Raw genomic sequence first — 21,911 nt, 5'->3', positions numbered from 1 at the left:
TTAGACAGGCAGGTTAATGGGCTTAAGGAGTCGTGGCAAAGCTCCCCCCACCCCTCCGCCTCTGGCAACGGGACCCAGGCGTCCTACAGCCAAGCTGGCAGGGGTCAGGGGCTTTTGGCAGCTCAAAGGATGCTAACGAACTGGGAGGGATTTAGGGAGGGGAAGTGACACGCCGGGACAGCGGGGATGAGCCCCCAGCACGGCGCGGGAGGGGGTGCACGCCCAGACTCAAGCGCAGCTTCCCGGGGATCGATCTGGAGTCACCCCTGACTGCAGTGGGGACGGCACCGGGTTCTGATCTCTGCTATCCCAGGGTCGATCCGGAGTCACCCCTGACTGCAAAGGGGGGCAGGGTCGGGTTCTGATCTCAGCCCCCTGGAGTCGATCCATTGTCACCCCGATTGCAGTGGGGACAGCACCGGGTTCTGATCTCTGCTATCCCAGGGTCGATCCGGAGTCACCCCTTACTGCACAGGATGCAGGGTCGGGTTCTGATCTCAGCCCCCTGGGGGTCGATCCATTGTCACCCCGATTGCAGTGGGGACAGCACCGGGTTCTGATCTCTGCTATCCCAGGGTCGATCCGGAGTCACACCTGACTGCACGGGGGGCAGGGTTGGGTTCTGCTCTCAGCCCCCTGGAGTCAATCCAGAGTCACCCCTGACTGCACTGGAGGTAGTCCAGATTTGCACCAGGGGGCCATGGGCCAGTTAAGCCCTCCCCCCATGCCCCCCCCAAGCCATGGGCTGTTGGCTATAACACAGGAAACAATCCAGCTTTATTCTGTAGAGCGCCTACATACATTGTGGTGGGGGTCGCTGCCTCCTGCTGGCTGGAACAAGCCCCGCACGCCGCTGTGTCATCGTCCTCGTACCGCTCCAGGCTGAGGGGGAGTCTCAGACTGCACCGGCTGCAGAGGCTGGGGTGTGGTTCTCTCCCCACAGCCCCCGGCTGGGGTTACTCGGCCAGGTTGAACTGCACCATCCCCCCGGCTTCCTCGCTGGCCCCCAGGGCCTCCCGCAGCTGGGTCCAGAAGACGTCCTGGGCCTCGGGCTGCTCCGGCCAGTGCAGGTAGCTGCCCTGCTTCACCAGCCTCCGCAGGCGGTGGTAGGGGGAGAGGCTGCGGGGGCAAGAGGCCGAGATCTGAGCCCCAGGGCCCATGGCACCCGCTCCCCACGGCGCCCCCAGGAGCAAACCCCGCAGCCAGCGCCCACTCTCCTGCTCCCCACAGTGCCCCCGGGAGCTCCCCCCGCAGCCAGCGCCCACCCTCCTGCTCCCCAAGGCCAGCGCCCCCCCCGCTCCCCCACGGCGCCTGCAGGTGCTCCCCCCGCAGCCAGCCCCCCCTCCCGCTCCCCACAGCGCCACCGGGAGCTCCCCCCACAGCCAGTGCCCCTCCCGCTCCCCACGGTGCCCACAGGAGCTCCCCCCGCAGGCCAGTGCCCCCTCCTGCTCCCCACAGCGCCCGCGGGAGCTCTCCCCGCAGCCGGCGCCCCCCCCTGGAACGCGCTATCTCAGAGTCCAGGAGCTCCCCCCACAACCAGCTCCCTCCCGTTCCCCACAGCGCCCCCGGGAGCTCCCCCCACAGCCAGCACCCCCCCGCCCCGGCTCCTCACAGCTCCCCCGGGAGCTCCCCCCGCAGCCAGCTCTCTCCCACTCCCCACAGCTCCCCCGCAGCCAGCACCCCTCCCGTTCCCCACGCGCCCCCAGGAGCTCCCCCACAGCCAGCCCCCCCCCACGGCTCCCCACAGCACCCCTGGGAGCTCCCCCCGCAGCCAACCCCCCTCCCACTCCCCACAGCACCCCCGGGAGCTCCCCCCACAGCCAGCTCCCCCTGTTCCCCACAGCACCCCCGGGAGCTCCCCCCGCAGCCAGCTCCCCCCTATTCCCCACAGCACCCCCGGGAGCTCCCCCCACAGCCAACCCCCCTCCCACTCCCCACAGCGCCCCCGGGAGCTCCCCCCACAGCCAGCTCCCCCCTATTCCCCACAGCACCCCCGGGAGCTCCCCCCACAGCCAACCCCCCTCCCACTCCCCACAGCGCCCCCGGGAGCTCCCCCCGCAGCCAGCTCCCCCCTCCCGGCTCCCCACAGCGCCCCCAGCTGGGAGAGGCGGGGCCAGGCTAGCCGCGTGCCCCCCGCCGGGGGAGCCTCACCGGTAGTTGGGGATGTCCTCGAGGAAGACGACGACCAGCGGGTCGTGGCCCTGGTCGTAGGTGCGGGCGCAGGCCAGCTGGATCTCCAGCGAGCACCACTCACTCTCCAGGGCGCGGGCACTCAGCAGGCACAGGGCCTTGCGGCTGCTGCTCACGCCCTGCTGCACGTTGTCCAGGTAATAGGCCCCGGGGGCGAAGTCGCGGGGCCCGAAGCAGAGCCGGAGCCGGGGCCGCCCTTCCTCCTCCAGCTTGGCCAGCAGCGTGCGCACCGCCCAGGCCTCGTCCTCGGGGCAGCAGGAGACGTAGGCGTCATACTGGTAGCCCCGCCGGCCCCGCCGCAGCCGGCCCCGGCCCCAGGCCCGCAGCAGGTAGTAGCCGTAGCGCAGGGTCCAGCCCAGCTTGGCCCCGGCCAGGGACCCCGCCAGCGCCAGGAAGGTGGCGGCGAACGACCCCGCGAAGAAGACCGCGCCCAGGTCCGCCCAGCAGAAGGCGAGATCGTGGGCTTGGAAGAGCCCCTGGCTCACGCCGGGCCCCAGGCAGAGGTAGGAGCCCAGCAGGGCCACCTGGACCCCCGGCTCCGCCGCCGACCAGTTCTGGAACCAGACGTTCTCGCAGCAGCAGGCCAAGGGGTTGCCGGCCACGTCCAGGTAGCGCAGCGCGGGCAGGTGGGCCAGCGGGGCCCGGCTCACGTTCCGCAGCCCGTTCTCCCGCAGCGAGAGCCACTCCAGGGAGGCCAGGCTGGAGAAGACCTCGCCGGGCAGGTCCCGGAGGGAGCTGCCGTCCAGCCGGAGCCGCCGCAGGCCGCCCAGGCCTCGGAAGAGCCCCGGGCGGAGGCTGAAGAGCCCTTCCCGGCCCGGGTAGATGTCGGAGAGATCCAGGGAGTGGAGGCTGGCCAAGGGAGCCAGCGAGAGGTTGAGGAAGACGCCGCTGGGGTTGTCCCTCAGGCTGAGCTCCTGGAGGTTCCCCAGCCCTTGGAAGAGATTGGAGGGCAGCCGGACGGGGGGCCGGGCCTCCTGCGAGCTGAGATCCAGGCCCCGCAGGGCCGGCAGGCCGGCAAAGGGGGCAGGCGAGTCGTACTTGCAGTAGGCCAGGAGGCGGTTGCGGCTGAGGTCCAGGGTCTCCAGGGCCTTCAGGCCCAGGAAGGAGCCCTGGGAGAGTTTGTAGAGGCCGTTCTGGGCCAGCGAGAGGTGGCGGAGGGAGGTGAGGCCCTTGAAGGCCCCTTTCTGGAGGGTGAGGATGCGGTTGCCGGAGAGCAGCAGGGTGCGGAGACGGTGGAGGCTCAGGAAGGCAGAGGTCTTGATGTACTGGAGGTTGTTGTCGCTCAGGTCCAGGGTCTCCAGCTTGCGGGTGTAGGCGAAGGTGTCGCGGGTGACGGCCGCCAGCTGGCAGCCCTGCAGAAGCAAGGTCCTCAGGGAGGTCATGCCCAGAAAGGACCCCTTGTAGACGTAGGTCAGGCGGTTCCTGGACAGGTCCAGGTGGGCCAAGCTGCCGAGGGGCCGGAAGACGCGGTCTTCCAGCTTGGTGAGGTGGTTGCGTCGCAGGACGAGGACCCGGAGCCAGGGCAGCGACCCGCCCCAGGCACTCTGCTTCAGCCGCTTGACCTTGCACTTGTCCAGCGAGAGGGACTCCAGGCGGGGGAACGAGCGGAAGACGCCCCCCTCCAGCTGGCTCAGCGGGGTGGTGGACAGGTCCAGCCAGGTCAGGTTGGTGCAAGCGCCCAGTTGGCCCAGCCGGGACGGCGGGAGCTTGGAGTGTTTGATGTCCAGGGTGGTCAGCGCCGGCAGGCTCCCCAAGACCTGGCAGGCCAGCCCGAGGTCCGCGTCCAGCACCGGGCGCATGCTGGACCAGTGCAGGGCTGTGAGGTTGGGCAGCGGCAGGTCCAGGAGGTAGGAGATGTTGAGGGGGTTTTCGTCCAAACTCAGCTCCTCCAGGCCGGGCACGGCGCCGAAGGAAGCGGCCTCCAGCCGACTCATGTTGTTGTGGGTCAGGTTGAGAGAGCGCAGGCCGGGCAGGGAGCAGTGGGCGAGGTCCAGCCAGGCGATGCTGTTATTCCGCAGGTTGAGGTCCCGCAGGAAGGGCATAGAGAGCAGGCCGGGCCCAGGGCACGGGGCGGAGATCCGGTTGGAGTCCAGGTCGAGGAGGGAGAGGTTGGCCAAGCCGCTGGCGACCGCGGCCACCTCCTGGAGCCGGGAGAGCCGATTGTGGGGCAGATGGAGCTCCTGCAGACCGGGCTGGGCCGCCAGGGCGGCAGGGTGGAGGGCGGCCAGGGCGTTGCCCCTCAGAAGCAGGACCCGCAGGCCCGTCAGCCCCGCCAGCGCCGCGGGGCCCAGGGCCGCCAGCCGGTTCTGGCTGAGGTCCAGCAGCTCCAGCTCCTGCAGGCCCTGGAAGGCGCCGATCTGCAGGGCGCGGAGGCGGTTGAGGTCGAGCCGCAGCTCCCGCAGGCGGGGCAGGTGGGCGAAGGTGGCGGGCGCCAGGTCCTGCAGGGCGTTCTGGGAGGCGTTGAGCCAGAGGGTGGAGTTGGGCAGCGGGGCGATGGCCGGGCCCAGCTGGGTGATGCCGTGCCCGGCGCAGCTGGCGTAGCCTGGCAGCTCGTAGGGCAGCTGGCACCAGGCAAAGCCGAAGGCACTGGCATGGCGGGCACAGAGGACGGCTGCAAGGAGCCAGAGGGGCAGAGCCAGGGGCATGGCGGGGGGGGGGGGGCTGTGTGTGCTGCCCTCTGCTGGTTGTGTGTGTGCACGCCTGGGACTGGCACAGCACAGAACACGCCCCGCTTACGCCCCCCACCCCACCCGCTGACCCCCGCACCCAGTGACCTCCACCCACTCCCGGCAGCGAGTGACCTGGGGCCGGGGCTTCTAGCTACACCCCCCCCCCACTCCCAAGGATTGCCTCCCCTATCCGATGGCAGGCGCCTTAAAAGAGCCCCCGTTTCCTGCCCCGGCTGGGGCTGAGCCGAGCGACCCGGCACACAGACACCTGCAACGAGAAAAACAAATTGCACTCCCGTCACTAGTGGTTAGAGTTGTGCGGGGGGGGGGGGGGCTGGAAGCCCGGACTCCTGGGTTCTCTCCCCAGCTCAGGGAGGAGAGTGGGGTCTAGTGATTAGAGGGGGGAGGCTGGAAGCCCTGACTCCTGGGTTCTCTCCCCAGCTCAGGGAGGAGAGTGGGGTCTAGTGATTAGAGGGGGGAGGCTGGGAGCCCGGACTCCTGGGTTCTCTCCCCAGCTCAGGGAGGAGAGTGGGGTCTAGTGATTAGAGGGGGGAGGCTGGGAGCCCGGACTCCTGGGTTCTCTCCCCAGCTCAGGGAGGAGAGTGGGGGTCTAGTGATTAGAGGGGGGAGGCTGGGAGCCCGGACTCCTGGGTTCTCTCCCCAGCTCAGGGAGAGGAGGGGTGGGCTAGTGGTTAGAGGGGGACTGGGTCCTGTTCCCTCAGCTAACACCAACTGTATGTGACCTCACGGGGTCAGACGTAATTTCTCCATTTCACTTCCCTTCTGCAAAGCCGGGCACAGGAAATTCGCTCTGCAGCCCGGAGGTCCGTGGACTCAGGGAGCTAATGACCGGAAAGGGCTTAAATCCGGGCTAAGCAGGGGCAGTATTGGCAGCCGCCCCAGGGCGGGGACTGGCTGGCTCAGGCGGGTGGGGAATGGGGCACGGGGCCTTTCCCTCTAGGGGGCACCGGCTCCCATCCGGTCCCAGAGCAGGGGCTGTTGGGGGGGGGGGCATAGATAATGGTTGCCTCCTGGCCAGGCTGGAGGGGTTCGGGGGGGGGGGTGTCTTTGGATGCAATTGTGCCCCCTAGTGGCAGGAAATCGCAGCTGCTGATCCCCCCCCCCGCCACTCTTCGCTCTACCTTTCTTGTGGTTGCAAATGAAACCAGCTCTGGGAACTGAGCCGTCACCCCCCCCCCCCCCTGCCGCCAGGGCTCTGACCCAGCACCCCGAGGGACACTGTCAGCCGGGATGCCGTCGGGGGGAGTGAGTCGGGGGGGGTGTCTCAGCTGGGGGATGGGCTCCCCAGGGGCCTTCGTGGTCTGGGTTGAAGCTGTCCCATCCTTGCTGAGGGCTGCCGGGGGGATTGGGAGCATCTAGGGGCCTGCAAGTGCATGGTGGGAGGGGGGATGTCTATGTGACCAGACCCCCAACTTGGCTGGTGCCCCTCACTCCCGACCCGCAGCCCCCTGCTAGCCCAGCCCTGAGCTCCTGCCCCCCCCCAGCCCCCCCCCCCCAGCTCTGCTGGTGCCCCTCACTCCCGACCCGCAGCCTCCTGCCTCTCTCTCACCTGCTGTCTCAGAGCTCAGACTTTCGGCACCACCTGTCCCGACTCCTGGGATGAGTCAAAACTTGTCTTCGGGCGTCGCTGGCCGCTACTTCCTCCCTGTGCAACGCGCCGACACCATCAGAAACTTGCTGCGGAAATTGCAGCACCCAGGCGTATGCGCAGGGTGTGCAAAAGGGGGCGCCCTCCCCCACAGGGGTCACTGACCCCCACTGAGCCTCTCCCCGCCCTGCTGCCCCCCGCCCCGCTCCCCGCAGCCCTGCGCCCCCTGCAGAGCCCCCCGCCCCGCTCCCCGCAGCCCAGCGCCCCCCGCTGAGCCCCCCGCCCCGCTCCCCGCAGCCCTGCGCCCCCCGCTGAGCCCCCCGCCCCGCTCCCCGCAGCCCAGCGCCCCCTGCTGAGCCCCCGGCCCCGCTCCCCGCAGCCCAGCGCCCCCCCGCCCCGCTCCCCGCAGCCCAGCGCCCCCCGCTGAGCCCCCCGCCCCGCTCCCCGCAGCCCAGCGCCCCCCGCTGAGCCCCCCGCCCCGCTCCCCGCAGCCCAGCGCCCCCCGCTGAGCCCCCCGCCCTGCTCCCCGCAACCCAGCGCCCCCTGCTGAGCCACCCGCCCTGCTCCCCTCAGCCCAGCGCCCCCCGCTGAGTCCCCCGCCCCGCTCCCCGCAACCCAGCGCCCCCTGCTGAGCCCCCTGCCCTGCTCCCTTCAGCCCAGTGGCCCCTCGCACCATGCTGGGGCATTGAGGCCAACCCTGACTGCTGGGGAGCTGCAGTGGCAGGGGGTGGGCAGCAGGGGGCAGTCTGAGCCCAGGCTCCGGGCTGAGCCCGAGACCATCCAAATCCGGGCTGTGAGATTGCGGTGCCGGAGAGATGCTGGCCGCAGTCCCATGGGAACGGGAAGCCCAGAGCACCGTGGACGTGCCTGGGAGCCCAGCCAGCCCCGGGGGGGAGAGGGAGGGGAGATGCTGCTAACGCCAGGTCCGGGGGGGGGGGGTCACGCAGACCTGGGGGTGAGGTGGGCACCAGGAATCCAGGGAAGTGGAGGCTTCAGCAGACACGTCTTGGCGTCTGGAACCGGGTCAGGGAACCCAGGGAGTGGAGATGGGGGAAGAGAGGGTGAGGGCAGAGCCCTGCCCGTGCCCCTCACTCCCGACCCGCAGCCCCCTGCCAGCCCAGCCCTGGGCTCCCCCACCCCAGTCCTGGCGGTGCCCGTCACTCCTGACCCCCAGTCCCCATTGCACATCTGAGACATATGTTACAATGACCATTCATATTTGGCCACTGACCTTAGTACTTAGAAGGCAGAGCGCCCCCTGCAGAGCCCCCCCGCCCCGCTCCCCACAGCCCAGCGCCCCCTGCTGCTCCCCCGCCCCGCTCCCCGCAGATCAGCGCCCCCTGCAGAGCCCGCAGCCCAGCGCCCCCTACTACCCCCCCACCCCGCTCACCAGCGCCCCCTGCAGAGCCCCCCTCCCCGCAGCCCAGCGCCCCCTGCAGAGCCCCCCTCCCCGCTCCCCGCAGCCCAGCGCCGCTGGGTCCAACTATGGAGCTGGTTCCAGTGAAGCCAACGCGCCTCGTCCGGGGCGGGGCGTATTTCACGGGGTGGGGGGAGGGGGCGCGTTAGCCTGTCTCTTTAAATATGGAAATGAGCCAAAGAGGCCACGCCCATTCATGCTAAAGTGGCCCAGATTTCGAGGGGAGGGGAAGGATGGGGCGGTCACGGGCGACTCCTGATTGGCTGGAAAGTTTATTTTCAGGCTGGCGTTTTGGCAGGACCTTTTCCTGTCTGTCTCTCTCAGTGGCCCCCCACCGCACCCCCCATAACTCCTCCCCCGCAGCACCCCGCCCCCCAGAAGCCCCCTCTTCCCCGCAACTCCTCCTCCCCCTCCTAGAATCCCTCCCACACCTCCCCCATAAACTCTGCCCCCCCCAGCCCCTGGCCCCCCAGCCCCAACTCCGCCCTCCCCCACCCGCTGGTGCTGCCCACCCCGCCCTCCGGTCCCTGCCTCGGGGCTCGCTGCGTCCCAGCTCCCGGCCGGTCCCCGGCGCCAGCATGTCCCGCTCGGACGAGGTCAACCGGCTCACGGAGAGTGTCTATAGGGTGAGCCCTACCGGCCCCCCCCGTCGGTCTCCCCCCTTCCCCCGCCGGTCCCTTCTCTCCTCCTCCCGCCGGCTCCCCCCCCCTTGCAGGTCCCTTCTCTGCTCCCCCCACCAGTTTCCCCCTCCGGGTCTCCCCTGCCGGTCCCTTCCCGGCACCTTCCCTGCTCCACCGCCGGCTCCCGCCCCCCCCCCCCGCGCCGGTCCCTTCCCTGCTCCCCCCGTCGGTCCCCCCCACTCCTCTAGTCCCTTCCCTGCTCCCCCCGCCTCCTCTGCGCCCCCTTGCCTGCGCAGTTATTCTACTCCCTGGCCCCGGCCATACCCCCCCCCCCCCGCATTCCCTCCATCTCCCTGGCCTGGAGCTTTTCTCTATACTCCCCCTGGAGTCTGGAGCCCCTTTGTTAGCCTGGCAGGGAAACGTCTGGGGAAGTGTTTTGGGGAGGGGGGTTGCGGTGGAGGGTGCATGTGTGGAGGTAGATGGTGAGGGGGGAGTGGGGCCTGAGGGGGTGGGGGGCCTGAGATTCCGTTGTCCCCCGTTTGCTCCGCCTCCCCGTGGGGGTTGGGGTGCTGGGGGCCCTGCCGCTCACCCAGACTTCCACTGAGCGATGGGGATGGGTCGGTTGCCAGGGTCTGGTCCCCTCAGCTTCTGGCTCTTTCTGGGGCTATGGGTTTTAACCCCAGCCCATGGGGCAGCCCTGAGGGGGTGGGGTCAATCTGGAGTCACCCCTGATTGCAACAGGGCCAGGTTCTGATCCCAGCGTCAAACTGGAGTCACCCCTGATTGCAGCGCGGCCGGATTCTGATCTCAGACCCTCTGGTGTCAATCCGGAGTGAACCCTGATTGCAATGGCACCGGGTTCTGATCCCAGCTCCCTCTCAGGGTCAATCCGGAGTCACCCCTGTTTGCAGCAGGGCCAGGTTCTGATCTCAGTCACCCAGCTCCGCCCGGAGGATTCCCCCAGGAGCTTGGACTCGTTCCTGCTCAGCAGGGAGCGAAGGGGAAAAATGAACCCGCAAATGCTGGGGCGCGGGAGGGGGTCGGGGGGATGGTTTCCTGCCCATGTCGCTGAGGGGTTCATCTGGCATCCGTGGGGAGGGTCGGGCGCTGGGGTCTCGGCTCCTTTCTATCCATCCATCCATCCTCCCATGCACCCTTCCATCCCTGTCTGCACCTCTCCATCCCCCAATCTAATCACTCTGTCCTCCCCCCAGTTATGCCAGCCACGGCTCCGGCCCTGGGACCCCTCGTTCCATTCCCCTCCATGCAGCCCCCAATCGGGGGTCCCCCCCAGGATGGGATGTGACCCCCCCAAAGGGCCAGGGTGCAGAGCACTGTTGCGGGGGGGCTGCATCTTGTGTGGATTCCCAGCCCCCTGTCCCAGCTGACTGGGGATTAAATGTGCGGGGGCAGGGGGGGACTGCAATTTCTGGCTGGATCAGATTCTTTTAAAAGGCTAACTCGTTCCCGGGGAAACAGCCTGTGGGAGCCGAGAGAAATCGGGCTGGGCTCCAGCTGCCTCTTGGATCCTCCCCCCACAGGGCCTGGGGGCCAGGGAACAGCCCCAGCTCAGGGCCCCCCGGCTACACCCCTCTGGCTCCAGTGTTTCCATGAGGGGTATCAGTCCATCTGTCCGCGTCTACATGTCTAGCGATAGCTACATGTCCTGCTTCATTATTGTAGGCTGCTTTACCATTGTAGGGTTGCTTGGGAACCCAGGAGTCCTGGCTCCCAGCCTCTCTGCCCCCCGCTCTAAGCACTAGTCCTCCCCCTCCCCTCCCCGAGACAGGGAGAGAACCCAGGGGTCCTGGCTCCACCGCCCCGCCCCGGGGGACAGTGTCTTTGCGCCCGACCCGCTGACCCCAAAGCCATCGGGCTGAGCCGACTGATCCGGGCTGAGCTGGTGCTGGGCTCCCGTGTGCCGGGCGGGGAAGGGTGGGCAGTCGGCCGCGGCCCAGCGCCCAGGAGCCTTCGCCCAGCCAGCCGCCCTCCTGCTGGGCTGGGCCTGGTGCTGATCGGCCCTCAGCTGGCCCCCGTCTGCCGCCTGCTGGGGATTAGGGGTGCCAGAGTCCTGGGGCTCAGTACGGTGTCTGTCCCCCCCTCACATCATCCATCTGTCCATCCATCTTCACACACATCCTTCTCTCCATCCGTCCGTCCACCCCTCTATGCGTCCATCCATCCCTCTATCCATCTGTACCTCCACCCTTCTATCCATCCATGCCCACACAGCTCCTCATTTGTCCCTCTATCCATCCATTCACCCACCTGTCCATCCCCACACTCACCCCTCCACCCACCTGTCCATCTGTCCATCCCCATATGTGCTCCTCCGTCCATCCCCATCCATCCCTCTCCACACACTCCCCAGATCCGTTCCTCGCTCCTCCTCCTAGCCCCCCACTCACCCCTCCAAGTGTCACTTTGCTTAGGAATATAATACCTTGGTGTCTAACAATGTAAATCTTCAAAAACGAGGAGCCCGCTGGCACCTTAAAGACGAACAGATTTATTTGGGCCTAAGCTTTCGTGGTGAATACCCCACTTCTTCAGATGCAAGTGCAATGTAAATCCTGTGCCACCCCCCCACCCAGGATACCCAACCCCCGCGCCCCACCCCAGAGGGGTTGCATCCCAGCACCAGGCGAGGGGTCCCTGTATACCCAGCCCTTGCGCCCCACCCCAGAGGGGCCACATCCCAGCGCTTGGTGACAGCACGAGCTGTGATCACCACTCTGTTTGGTGCAGGTGATTCTGGACCAGTTCAACCCCGGCCTGAGGAGTTTTGTCACAATGGGGAAGAGTTACCAACGAGCGCTCTCAGGTAAACTGCGATTTTCCCACGGACCTCCCCAGCCCATCCAGCCAGCGCCCCCCAGAGGGGAAAGGCCCCATGCCCCATTCCCTGCTCCCCTGTGCCAGCCGGTCCCTGCCCTAGGGCCGGGTGGGAGCCGGCACCCCCTAGAGGGGAAAGGCCCCGTGTCATTCACTCCCTCCTGCTCTCTCTGTCCCAGCAGGGGTGACCGTAGCGGCCAAGGGTTATTTCGACGCCCTGGTGAAGCTGGGGGAATTGGCCAGCGACAGCCAAGGGTCCAAGGAACTGGGTAGGTGATACCTGGGGGACATGGCTGTGGGGCGGGGGGAGAGGGCTGGGCCGTCTGCTCCAGGTCAGACCCACAGGCCCATCTACCCCGGTGTCGTGCCTCCTCCCTGCCCGCCTGGATCAGAACTATGGGCCCATCGCCCCTGGCATCCCACCCCACCCCCCAGGTCTCCGTGCTGGGGACTTCCTGCTGCAGGAAGCTGCTGTTTTCTTGCTGGAAGCTGTGATTTCCTCCTGTCTCCCCTCCCCTGTCCGGGGCTGGGCCAGCCTTGCAGACTGGGTGGGGGGGGGAGATATGTGTCCTGAGAAATGCCCCCCCCCCACTACCATAGCTCAAGGCCCAGCCATCCCCTTTCCTCTCCCTTCGCCTTGCCTAGCAACCCCCCCCCCCCGCCCAAGGTTCCAGTTTTAACCCTTCACGGCCTGGGGGGCCAGCTCCCCCCACACACCTTTCAACCCCCACACACACTTTGCTGCCAGAGCCCAAATTCCCCCTCCCCCAGGGTGTGACCTGCCTGGGCGGAGGGAAGGGGGAGTTGAGAGGAGGGGGGGCTCAAATAGGTGGTGGGGTGGAGTGAGGGGGGCTGAAGGGGGGATTGTGTCCCTCTGCCTCTGGGGGAGGGGGCCATGGGGCACATTGGGGGCGTGGGCCCATGGGGTGCACACTGAGGGGCATGTGTCATGCATGGGGGGTTGTGTGCACAATAGGGGGGGGTGCAAGCAGGGGTGTGTGCGGCTGGTGAGCAGCGTGTGAAGAGGGGCGTGCGGGGGTGTAGCCAGTGGGGAGTGTCTGGGAATTTGGAGAGGGGATTGTGTGTGTGCAAATCGTGGCAGGTGTGCACAGGTTGTGGGTGTGAGGGTGCGCGCAGAGGGCAGGAACCGGGAGGCGGGCGTGCACCAACGGGCAGACTGCGAGTTGTAGGGCAGCGTGGGGGTGACCGCGGGGAGCCTCCACATTGTGTGACCCGGTGGGGGAGGGAGCCGGCCCCACTCGCCACGGCTAGCGTGTGAGCACCGGGCATGTGTGTTAACGGGTGGGGGGCCCTGCTCACACACGTGTGGAAATGGCGCACGAGGCCTCGGGTGTGGGGGGCAGACGGGGATGGGCCCTTTCGCCACGTGGGGGATTATGGGATGGATTAACGCTCCCCCACCCCCCCATATACACACACCTGTCGTTTCCCCGTCCCGCAGGAGACACCCTGTTCCAGATGGCTGAGGTGCATCGGCAGATCCAGGTGCAGCTGGAGGAAACTGTGAGTATCTCCCTCCCGCCCCCCATCGTGTTATCTCTTCCCCCCCTCCATCGGTTCCCCTCCCCAGCTAGCTCCCCACCTCCCCAAAGCCCTGGGGCGCCTCCCCCTCCAGCCCTGCTGCCTTCTCAGTCCCCCCCCACACACGAGACCCCCCCTGCACCCAGAACTTTTCATTCCCGGAGAACAGTTGGGGGCGGGGATGGGACCCTGCATTCTCAGCCGAGGCCGGGGTAGGGGGGTGGGATACCAGGGGAGGAGGGGGATATCAAGGGGGTTGGGATGACATGGGGGGGATATAATGGGGGAGATGTACTGAGGGGGAGGGGATCCCTCGTTCACTGTCCCCCTCTTGCCCCCCCCCCCCGTGCCCCCGCCGCCCGCTTGTAGCTGAAACTTTTTCACTCGGAGCTGCTGGCCCAGCTGGAGCAGAAACTGGAGCTGGATGTCAAGTACCTGCTGGTAAGAGTCCCCCCAGCATAGGGTTCCCCCCAGCCCTGCAGGGCCCCCCCAGGTCGGTGCCTGCCCCTTCCTGCTCCCCCCGTGCCCGCCAGCCCCCCTGCACCCACCCCGGTGCCCCTGACTCCCCCCCAGCCCGGCATCTGCCCCTCCCTGCACCCCAATCCACCCAGCCCCCCCATGTGCCCCCCATTTTCCCCTTTTCAATTTCCCACCCCCACCAAAGGGTTCTGCCCATTGTGGCCGTGAAAGGCGTTTGCCCTCTCCCTGCCTCAGTTTCTCCAGTTGCACCATTCATAAGTTCAGACACAGATTGGGGTCCCTGTCACACTGGTTACTGCACTCACCCGTACTCCCCCCCCCCCCAGTGACTCGGGACTGGGGGAGGTCCCCATCATGGTGCATAGAACCGCTCTGACTGAGATCTGTGGGGGGGGTCTCTATCATACCGGGCGCTGTGCAGACCGAGCTGGCCCTGCTGAGGGTCCTGGGAAGTCCCGTTCCCTCTCTCCCCACCCCCATCCTGCCCCATCCCTGGGGCGAGCTGACTCCCCCCCCCCCCGCCCCGCTCTCCGGCGCCCCCGCAGGCTACCCTGAAGAAGTACCAGAGCGAGCACCGGGCCAAGGTGGAGGCCATTGAGAAGTGTCAAGCTGAGCTGAAGAAACTGCGCAAGAAATGCCAGAGCAGCAAGAACCCCCAGAAATATGGGGACCGCGAGGTGCAGGTGAGGGGGGGAGTAGGGCTGGGGTGGGGGGGACCATGAGGTGCAGGGGAGGGGGGGACTGCAGGGGGAGGGGCTCTCAGGGGGGTGGGAACCAGGAGGTGCTGGGGATTGTAAATCTGGTTGGGGGGGCACTTAATCTGGGAGCAAGGTCTGGGATAGGGGTCTGCCCCACAGGGCCGAGACCCTCCCCTTCCCCCCACGTGGTGATGTTCCTGCCCAGTCGCACGCACGGCGTGCTCGGCCCGGGCTAGACAGTAGCGGAGACGCCCCGAACACGCCCACACGTGAGCCCGACACGCTCAAACACGGGGAAATGCTAACACACGTGGCACACACGGTGTCCCCGGGCTGGAATGTCACGAACGGTACACACGTGACAGACACCCACACCCACCCGCGGGCACATGCCTGGGCACACAGACACTGGCCAAAGCCTCGATACCTCCAGGGCTGGCTGATTTGGGGGGGGCAGAAAGGACCCCAGGCCTCAACCCCCCCTCTCCCTCAGCCCCCCAAGGGGCCCCTGGCAGCTAGGGGCAGAGCTTGGGAAAACAATGGGATCGGCCAGGCTCCCGCAGGAGACACGGGGCCGTCACGTCCGGCCGGAAGCCGCAGCAGGATGTCCCGCTGGAGGCGGGGGGAGGCCAGGAGCTCCCCCACCCCGCTCTCTCTGGCGCCCCCGGCGGGCAGAGGCGGGCGTTGCTGTCTTGGGAACGGTGGCTCGGGGCGCGGGTGGGATCGGGGACCTGAGGGGCTCGCGGCTCCGAAGGGTTTTAACATTCTTTGGCCAGCTGGTGCCTGGGACCCTAATCTCCATAAGGGGCTTTGGGTGGATGGACTCGGGAGGGTGGGGGGTGGAACGCACACGGGGGGGGGGGAACGCTGGGGAGGGCGCCCACATGGGGGGCGGGAGGAGACACAATTGGGGGATGCAGAGTGGAAGAGTTTCTGGCAAGTGTCTCCTGGGCCCCCCCCCCCCGGTAGTTCTCTGCCCCCCCTCGCCTCTGCTCAAGGGTCCCCCCCCTCACTCCCCTCCCCCCCTCATTAGCATGTCAGGCGCCTGCTCCCTCCCCTCCCCCCTGCCCACTCCCCGCCTTGGCTCCGGAAGGCCCCCCTTTGTCGACACCCATTGCCTGGGGAACCATTACTTCGGGGTCACGGCCCCCATTCTACAGGCTGCCAGGGGGAGGAGGGGGAAGTGGGGCGGGCAAAGGGGGGATGGTGGTAACCCTTCCCCCCACCAGGGCCTGCTACGGGGAGGGGGGGGCAGAGGAGTGTGTGGGGGGTGTTAACCCTTCCCCCACCGAATCCAGTCAGGGCCTGATGGGGGGTGTTATTTGGGGTCCAATGTGGGGTGTCAGGGTCTGATGTGGGGCGGGGGTTGGGTTCTGATATGGGGTGTCCAAGTCTGATGTGGGGGGTTATTTGGGGTCCAATATGGGGTGTCAGGGTCTGATGTGGGGGGGTTTTGGGGTCTGATGTGGGGGGGTTTTGGGGTCTGATATGGGGTGTCCAAGTCTGATGGGGGGTGTTATTTGGGGTCCAATGTGGGGTGTCAGGGTCTGATGTGGGGGGGTTTTGGGGTCTGATATGGGGTGTCCAAGTCTGATGTGGGGGGTTATTTGGGGTCCAATGTGGGGTGTCAGGGTCTGATGTGGGGGGCTATATGGGGTTTGATATGGGGTGTCAGGCCAATATGGGGGGGATTATCTGTGGTCAGATGCAGGGTTGATATCTAGGCCCAACTCTGAGGTGGTGAGGTCTGATATAGGGGTGATTCAGCCCCCCCATTCTCTGATACCCCCTTGGGACTCTTTTCTCCCCCCGCTCCCAGTATGTGGAGGTGATGAGCGCCAAGCAGAGCGAGCTGGACTGCTTTGTGGCGGAGGGATACAAGGGTGCCCTGACCGAGGAGCGCCGCCGGTACTCGTTCCTGGTGGATCGCCAGTGCGCTGTGTCCAAGCACTTCGGTGCCTACCACGCCAAGGTGAGCCGCCCTCCACGTATCCCTCCGCCCCCAGGGGCGGGGCACGCACACGCCGTATCCCTCCGCTCCGTATCCTTCCACCCGCTGGGGAGGGGGCCGCACGCCCCGTATCCCTCCGCCTGCTGGGGAGGGGGCTTTCCACCCCATATCCTTCCGCCCCGTATCCCTCCACCCACTGGGGAGAGGTCACGCACTCTCTGTATCCTTCCACCCGCTGGGGTGCGGTCACGCACTCCCCATATCCTTCCGCCCCGTATCCCTCCGCCCCCACAGGCCCCATGTTAGGGGGACGGAGGGGGGGAGTGGTGTAGTTCCTACGGGGCCCTGGTTGGGGGTCGCGCTGTGGGCTGGGTGGGGGGGGAGTGGGAGCCCCGTAGAGGGTGGGGGGTCCCCTGGGTGGGGCACGAGGGGCAGTGTAGGCCCCCCCATTCTGCCCCCCCTCACTCATCTCTGCCCCCCACCCCGCAGGTGAAGGAGCTGCTGGGGGCCAAGCTGCCCGGCTGGCAGCAGTCCTGTGTCCAGCCCACCCGCCTGCCCGACCGCGCTCTGGCCCTGGTGAAGCAGACGGCCAACAGCCCCGCCGCGCCCGCCGTCTCCGACCCGCTGCCTGCCCCCCAGCCCCTGGAGGTGCCCGCGGAGCTGGCGCCCCTGCTGGGGGGTGGGGGGCTGGCCCTCAACCACGTATGTCTCTGCCCACGGGGGAGGGCCGCTGTCGCCAGGGGGTGGGGCCCCTCGGGAGAGACCCGGACTCCTGGGTCCCCTTCCGAACAGGGATGGTGACTTGGGGACTACGGGAGAGGGGTAGGGTCCCCCTGGCAGTGACCTTGTGTCCTGGGTCCTCATCCCCAGCTAGGTCAGTGACCCGGACTCCTGGGTTCATTCTGCAAGGGCAGAGCCCCTGGGAGGGTGACTCGGACTCCTGGGTCCCCAAGCCCAGCTGGGTGGGTGTCCCTGATCCCCAGTGAGCAGAGCCCCTCCCCCTGCCCCCCGTCTCTCCTTCCGCAGCGCGTCTCACTGCAGGAAGCGACTCCGCTCCCCAACGGCGACTCTCACCGCACCCGGGGCTCCCGTGACCTGGGGCCCCCGCCTGCCAGAGAGCCCCTCACTGTCCCGCTAGGCCTGCCGGCCCCACAGCCCGCACCAGCCACGCAGACCCCCCCGCCGCCCAGGGCCAGCGACAGCTACTCCTGTACCCTGCCCATCCCCCGCAAAGCCTCTGCGGAGACCCGCCTCGCCACGCTGAGTAAGTGCCCGTTGGTGCCCCTCTCTGCCGACCCGCAGCACCTGCTAGCCCACCCCTTCCCCCCCCCGAGCCCTGCCGGTGCCCCTCACTCCCGACCCGCAGCCCCCTGCTAGCCCAGCCCTGGTCTGAGCTGGCCAGCTCAGATACATTTGCTACTGGAGCTGAGCCTGACCGGCTCGTCTCACATGTGCCCCCAGATGGGGGTGTCCCAGCCCCCACTGGTTTCCAGCCTCCCTGGCACATGATGCAGGCTCCGTGGGGGGTTGTTGGGGGGGGGAGGGTGACCCCATTCTGGGGGGAAACTGCCCCACCCCCACCCCCCAGGTCTGGGCGCTTTGCCCAGACTAAGCCAATTAACAGTCCAGCGCTGAGCGGCTTGTTCAGATTTCATACCCTGGGCTGACCCGGCCGGGGCTGGGAGGGAGATTGGGGCTGTGTGGGGGGCTCTGCGGGTTCCTGGCCAGTTACACACAACGCGCCCCCCCCCGAGTTCTCCTCTCCCCCCAATCCAGCTTTTATCTCTATCCGCTGGTGCCCCCCCCAGGCTCCTTGTGTGTACCCTGGGACACCCCAAGCCCCACCCGATGCCCCCCTATAAGACCCCCACCATATATCCCCCGTGTGCCCCTTTCTCAGTCTCTTGGCCCCTCTCCAGAGGCAGGAAGGCAAGGAATCCCCAGCCTGACCTCCCCCACTTTTCCCACCCCCCAGCAGAGAACAGGACCCTGCCGCGGAGTGGGGTGTGGGTCGAGCGGCGCCGGGTGCAGGCCGTGTTCTCCCACGCACCCGGTGAGAGCAGCACCCTGCTCAACTTCCAGGAGGGCGACGTCATTGCGCTGCTGGTGGCCGAGGCCCGGGACGGCTGGCATTACGGGGAGAACGAGGCCACGCACATGTGAGTGCTCCCCTCCCCTTGTTAACCATTAGCCCTCTCCCCTCCCCTCCTCCCACAGCTGGGGAGAGAACCCAGGAATCCTGGCTCCCAGCCCCCCCTCACCACTAGCCCCCACTCCCCTCCCAGACCCGGGGATGATGGATCCGGGCTCCTGGGTTCTAAGTCCCAGATCCGGGTCCCAGCGGGGCCCTTGCCGGCCTCTGTGGGGCTGTGACCTCAGCCGCCCTTTGTGGGGAGGGTCTGGGCGTGTCTCCGTCCTGCCTGACCTCTGCTCCCCCCACCCCCAGGAAAGGCTGGTTCCCCTTCTCGTACACCCGTCCTGTCCCCCCTGCCGAGACCCCTGAGAAACCCCATGGCAGGTGAGCTGGGGGCTGGGTGTGCCACGTGGTGGGAGGGGAGAGGAGGAGTAGGGGGTGACAGATGGAGGAGGCTGGGGTTGGGACTGGGGAGGCAGGGGGCTTGGAGGGGATGGGGGGAAATGGGGGGCTGGCAGTGGTACTGAGCTGGGGGACGAGAGGGGGCAGAGCGGGATGGGGAGAGGGTGGTGCTGAGCTGGTGGCAGGATGCGGGGCACAGAGAGGGGGAGATTGGGGCTGGGGGGAAGTATTTTGGGGGGACCTGTGCAGCTCCAGGGCCTCGTTTTAACCCCCACCTCTCCTCCCCCTTGCCCCCCCAGTTTTCCCCTGAGCAAACTCAACAGCTGCAGCACGGGGACCCTGGACAAAGCGGGGTGTGTGGCCCCCAGCCCGGAGGGGGGCCATGGGGGGGACGCCTTGCGCTACACCCCCTCCCCCCGCCCCAGCACCTTCCGCCAGCGCCCCTACAGCATGATGAACCCTGACCTGTCACAGGTGAGTTGGGGGAGGAGCTTCCAGGTGAGTGCCCCCCTGCTGGCCACTTGCTGGACCTGGGGTCCCTCGGCTCCTCTCGGGGCACAGCTCCTCCCCCCAGTCTCCTCCCCCCTGAAGCCTGCTGCCCAGCCTTGAGCGTGCCCCAACCCTTGAGACCCCCCCCCGCTCCCCTCCCCGGCACCCAGCCACCGCTCCAGGGGCAGTAGCTCACCGGAGCCTCCTGAGCCGCTCCATTGCAATGGCCGGGCACTTCGCCTCGATGACCCTCCGTGGGTGGCGCTTGGCCTGCCCGCCCCCAGGGTGCCAGCCAGGCCGGGGGCGCAGGGGGCCGGCAGCATGGCACCGAGGCAGGGAGCGAATTGGTCGGTTGTCCAGTGCCACCAAATTGCCACCAAGGGGGCCCCACTGAGGAACCCCCCCCACATTTCTTCTGCAGGCCCCTTTGCCAGCTGCCACCTGGGGGCAAGTGTGTGTATTGCAGGGCCAGCCTGGTGACTGCCACGTGCCCTGCCCCCTGCAACCACCCCCCTCCAACCTCACCTTCCGGCTAATGTGATTCTCTCCTTCCTCTTCCCAGTTAGCGAACGAATTTGGGAGCCCCCTGAACTCCTCCCCGTCCAGGTGAGAGCAGCGAGGCCCCCCACCCATCAGGATCCCCCCCCGTGGGAACTAGCACCTGGATTTATCCCCCCTACAACTGCCATGGAGGCCCCATGACCCCTGCCCTCTCTCTCTCTCTCCCCCCTTCCCCCCCAGGTCTAACCCCTTCGCTCACGTCAGGCTGAAGCGGACTGTGACCAATGACCGCTCGGCCCCGCTGATCCAGTGAGGCCCTGAGGGCGCCCGCCTCGCCCGCCGACAGCCCCCTGGGGGAGAGATGCCAGGAGCCCCCCCCTCCCCCGCTCAGGAAGGACTCGGGAGCTGGCGGGGGCCTCCCCCCCAAATGCAGCCTGCAGCTCTCTCTAGTGGCTGCTTTGCAGAAGAGCATCCCAAAAGCCGGGCCCCGTATTGCGCAGCGGCCAGGGAGGGGAGGGGGTCGGGGTTCGAATCCCGCCGGCGATGCCTGGAGGGGGAGGCAGGAACGGAGCTGGGCCCTGGGGAGCCAGTGTGTGTGTGGGGGTGGGGGAAGGGAGAGAGAAGGGAGGGGGAGAGGCTTCCCCCCAAGACAGAAATGCCTCCTGAGGGCTCTGCCTGCCCTAAAGCGACCACTTCTATGGGCTAGGTGTGTATCTGTCCATCCCCCCGTGCACCCCTCTATCATCCGCCTACACACATCCATCCCCTCTGTCTACCCCCCATGCGCCCATCCATCTGTCTGTCCTCCTGTGCACACATCCGCCCCCCTGCCCTCCCACCTATCCATCGGTCCCAGCTCCCCCAGGGGGGCTGCTGTGCCCTAGCTTTTCGCCAGTCCTTCGGAGCAACCCGTCAGTGCCAGGCCCCGTGCCCTTCCCCCGTTCAGAGACTGAGCCCCTGGGCTCCAGCCCCCCTGCTTCCTCCCAGGAGCCCTGCCCAGCCGGCCCGCCCAAGCCAGCCACTGGGGGGAGACCCTCACCCTCTGCAGTGCCCCCTGGCAGCGCTGCCCGGATGTGGGGAGCCCCAAGGTTCGCCACCCACCGCCGCCTCGGCCCATTGTCCCTGCAGGGCTCCAGGCTGGAGCGTCCCCTCCTTGGGGGTTAATTGTCCAACATGTAACTGGGGCAGGTGGCTAATGGGAGGCTGGTTTTTAAGCCCAGCATCAATGCCAGGCCCACGGGGTGAAACTCGAGGGCAGAGCAGAAGGCGCTGAGAGGTAGGGGAAGGCGGGTCAGTGGGGAAGGGAAATCCCTCTCTCGCCCAGCGGCTGGAATCCGAGGGGGGCACCTGACATGTGGCCAAGGGGGCGGGTGGGTCTAGCGTCCTTGGACAAGGCTCTGAAGCAAAGCAGGCCGGGCCCAGGGGGAAGGGGGCTGGTGATGCAGTGGCTGGTGAAAAGACAGGAGACAAAGGGGAAAGGGGCCGTTTTCAGACCGGAGCACAGTCGAGCGGGGGGGTCCCCCAGGAGTCTGCGCTGTGCAAAAGGCAAAAGGGGCGAACGCTGAGCGAACACGTGCAGACGAGAGAAAATGACTCCGGATCATTAAGTCCAAAGCGCCCGGTGAAGAGCCCCCCAAAAGATCTCACAGACAGGGGGACGGGGCGTTGATAAATGCGACGTGGGAAACTGTTGTCCCAGCCGTACCCACGTGAGGAAGGGCTCTAGAGTTGCCGAGGCAGAGATGGTGGAGTCAGGATCGGTCTCAGCAAACGCCATGTAAGAGGAGGCTGGGGACCACGAGGAAAGGGGGGAGAATCGGACCGACAATACCCTAATGCCGCTCTATAAACTGAGGGCGCGCCCAGCCCTTGAATTCGGCAGGCAGTTCGGGTCGCCCCAGCTCCAAGGAGATCTGTTAGCGTTGGGAAAGGTGTGGAGAAGGTCAGAGAAATGATGTGGGGCTGGCACAGCTTCTGGCTGAGGAGAGATGAAAAGGACGGGCACTGTTCAGGTTGGGGGAGACACGGCGAAGGGGGGATGTGAGAGAGGGCTGTGAAATCGTGACGGGGATGGAGCTGGGGAACAGGGACGTGCTATTTACCCCTTCACATGAGGCGAGAACCAGGGCTTAGCGGATGAAATGACCAAGCAGCAGGTTGAAAACAAACCAAGGGCAGCCCCGTCAACCTGGGGAACTCCCTGCCGGGGGATGCTGGGAAGGGCACAAGTTGAACAGGGTTCGAGAGTGGGTCCAGCACTGGTGGGGCAGGGAGGCAACCCAGGCTCTGGGTGTCCCTAAACCTCTGCCTGCCCGAAGCCAGGAGCGGTCGATGGGGTGCTTACGCGACACCTTGTTCTGTTCCTTCTCCGTGA

At 67.1% G+C, this 21,911-nt stretch overlaps 2 protein-coding genes across 6 annotated transcripts; one reads left to right on the top strand and one right to left on the bottom strand.

Annotated features, from left to right (window-relative positions):
* Nucleotides 1-753: 753 nt before the first annotated feature.
* LOC140902183 (uncharacterized) lies at nt 754-4,981 on the bottom strand. The gene is made up of 2 exons (XM_073321988.2): nt 2,152-4,981; nt 754-1,119 (listed from the first exon to the last, which is right to left on the bottom strand). Exons 1-2 carry the CDS (start codon nt 4,833-4,835, stop codon nt 957-959), a joined length of 2,847 nt encoding a protein of 948 aa, XP_073178089.2. The 5' UTR covers nt 4,836-4,981; the 3' UTR covers nt 754-956.
* A 3,421-nt stretch (nt 4,982-8,402) lies between these two features.
* On the top strand, nt 8,403-20,095 carry LOC140902202 (BAR/IMD domain-containing adapter protein 2). 5 transcript variants are annotated; one of them, XM_078850181.1, is made up of 14 exons: nt 8,403-8,511; nt 11,254-11,329; nt 11,523-11,609; nt 12,803-12,864; nt 13,252-13,323; nt 13,908-14,045; nt 15,880-16,032; nt 16,501-16,659; nt 17,038-17,275; nt 17,987-18,170; nt 18,458-18,529; nt 18,847-19,021; nt 19,599-19,642; nt 19,778-20,095. In XM_078850181.1, the coding sequence occupies exons 1-14, from the start codon at nt 8,464-8,466 to the stop codon at nt 19,848-19,850; spliced, it is 1,581 nt and encodes a 526-aa protein (XP_078706307.1). In that variant the 5' UTR covers nt 8,403-8,463; the 3' UTR covers nt 19,851-20,095. The 5 variants fall into 5 exon arrangements, with proteins under 5 accessions (XP_078706307.1, XP_073178137.1, XP_073178140.1 ...); XM_073322036.1 differs by having other exon boundaries at nt 16,501-16,713; XM_073322039.1 differs by lacking the exon at nt 11,523-11,609 and having other exon boundaries at nt 16,501-16,713.
* The last annotated feature ends 1,816 nt before the right edge of the window (nt 20,096-21,911 follow it).

This window comes from Lepidochelys kempii, chromosome 23 (assembly GCF_965140285.1).
Source record: "Lepidochelys kempii isolate rLepKem1 chromosome 23, rLepKem1.hap1, whole genome shotgun sequence".
Classification (NCBI taxonomy): Eukaryota; Metazoa; Chordata; order Testudines; family Cheloniidae; genus Lepidochelys; species Lepidochelys kempii.
This window is presented reverse-complemented; position numbering and strand designations above follow the sequence as displayed.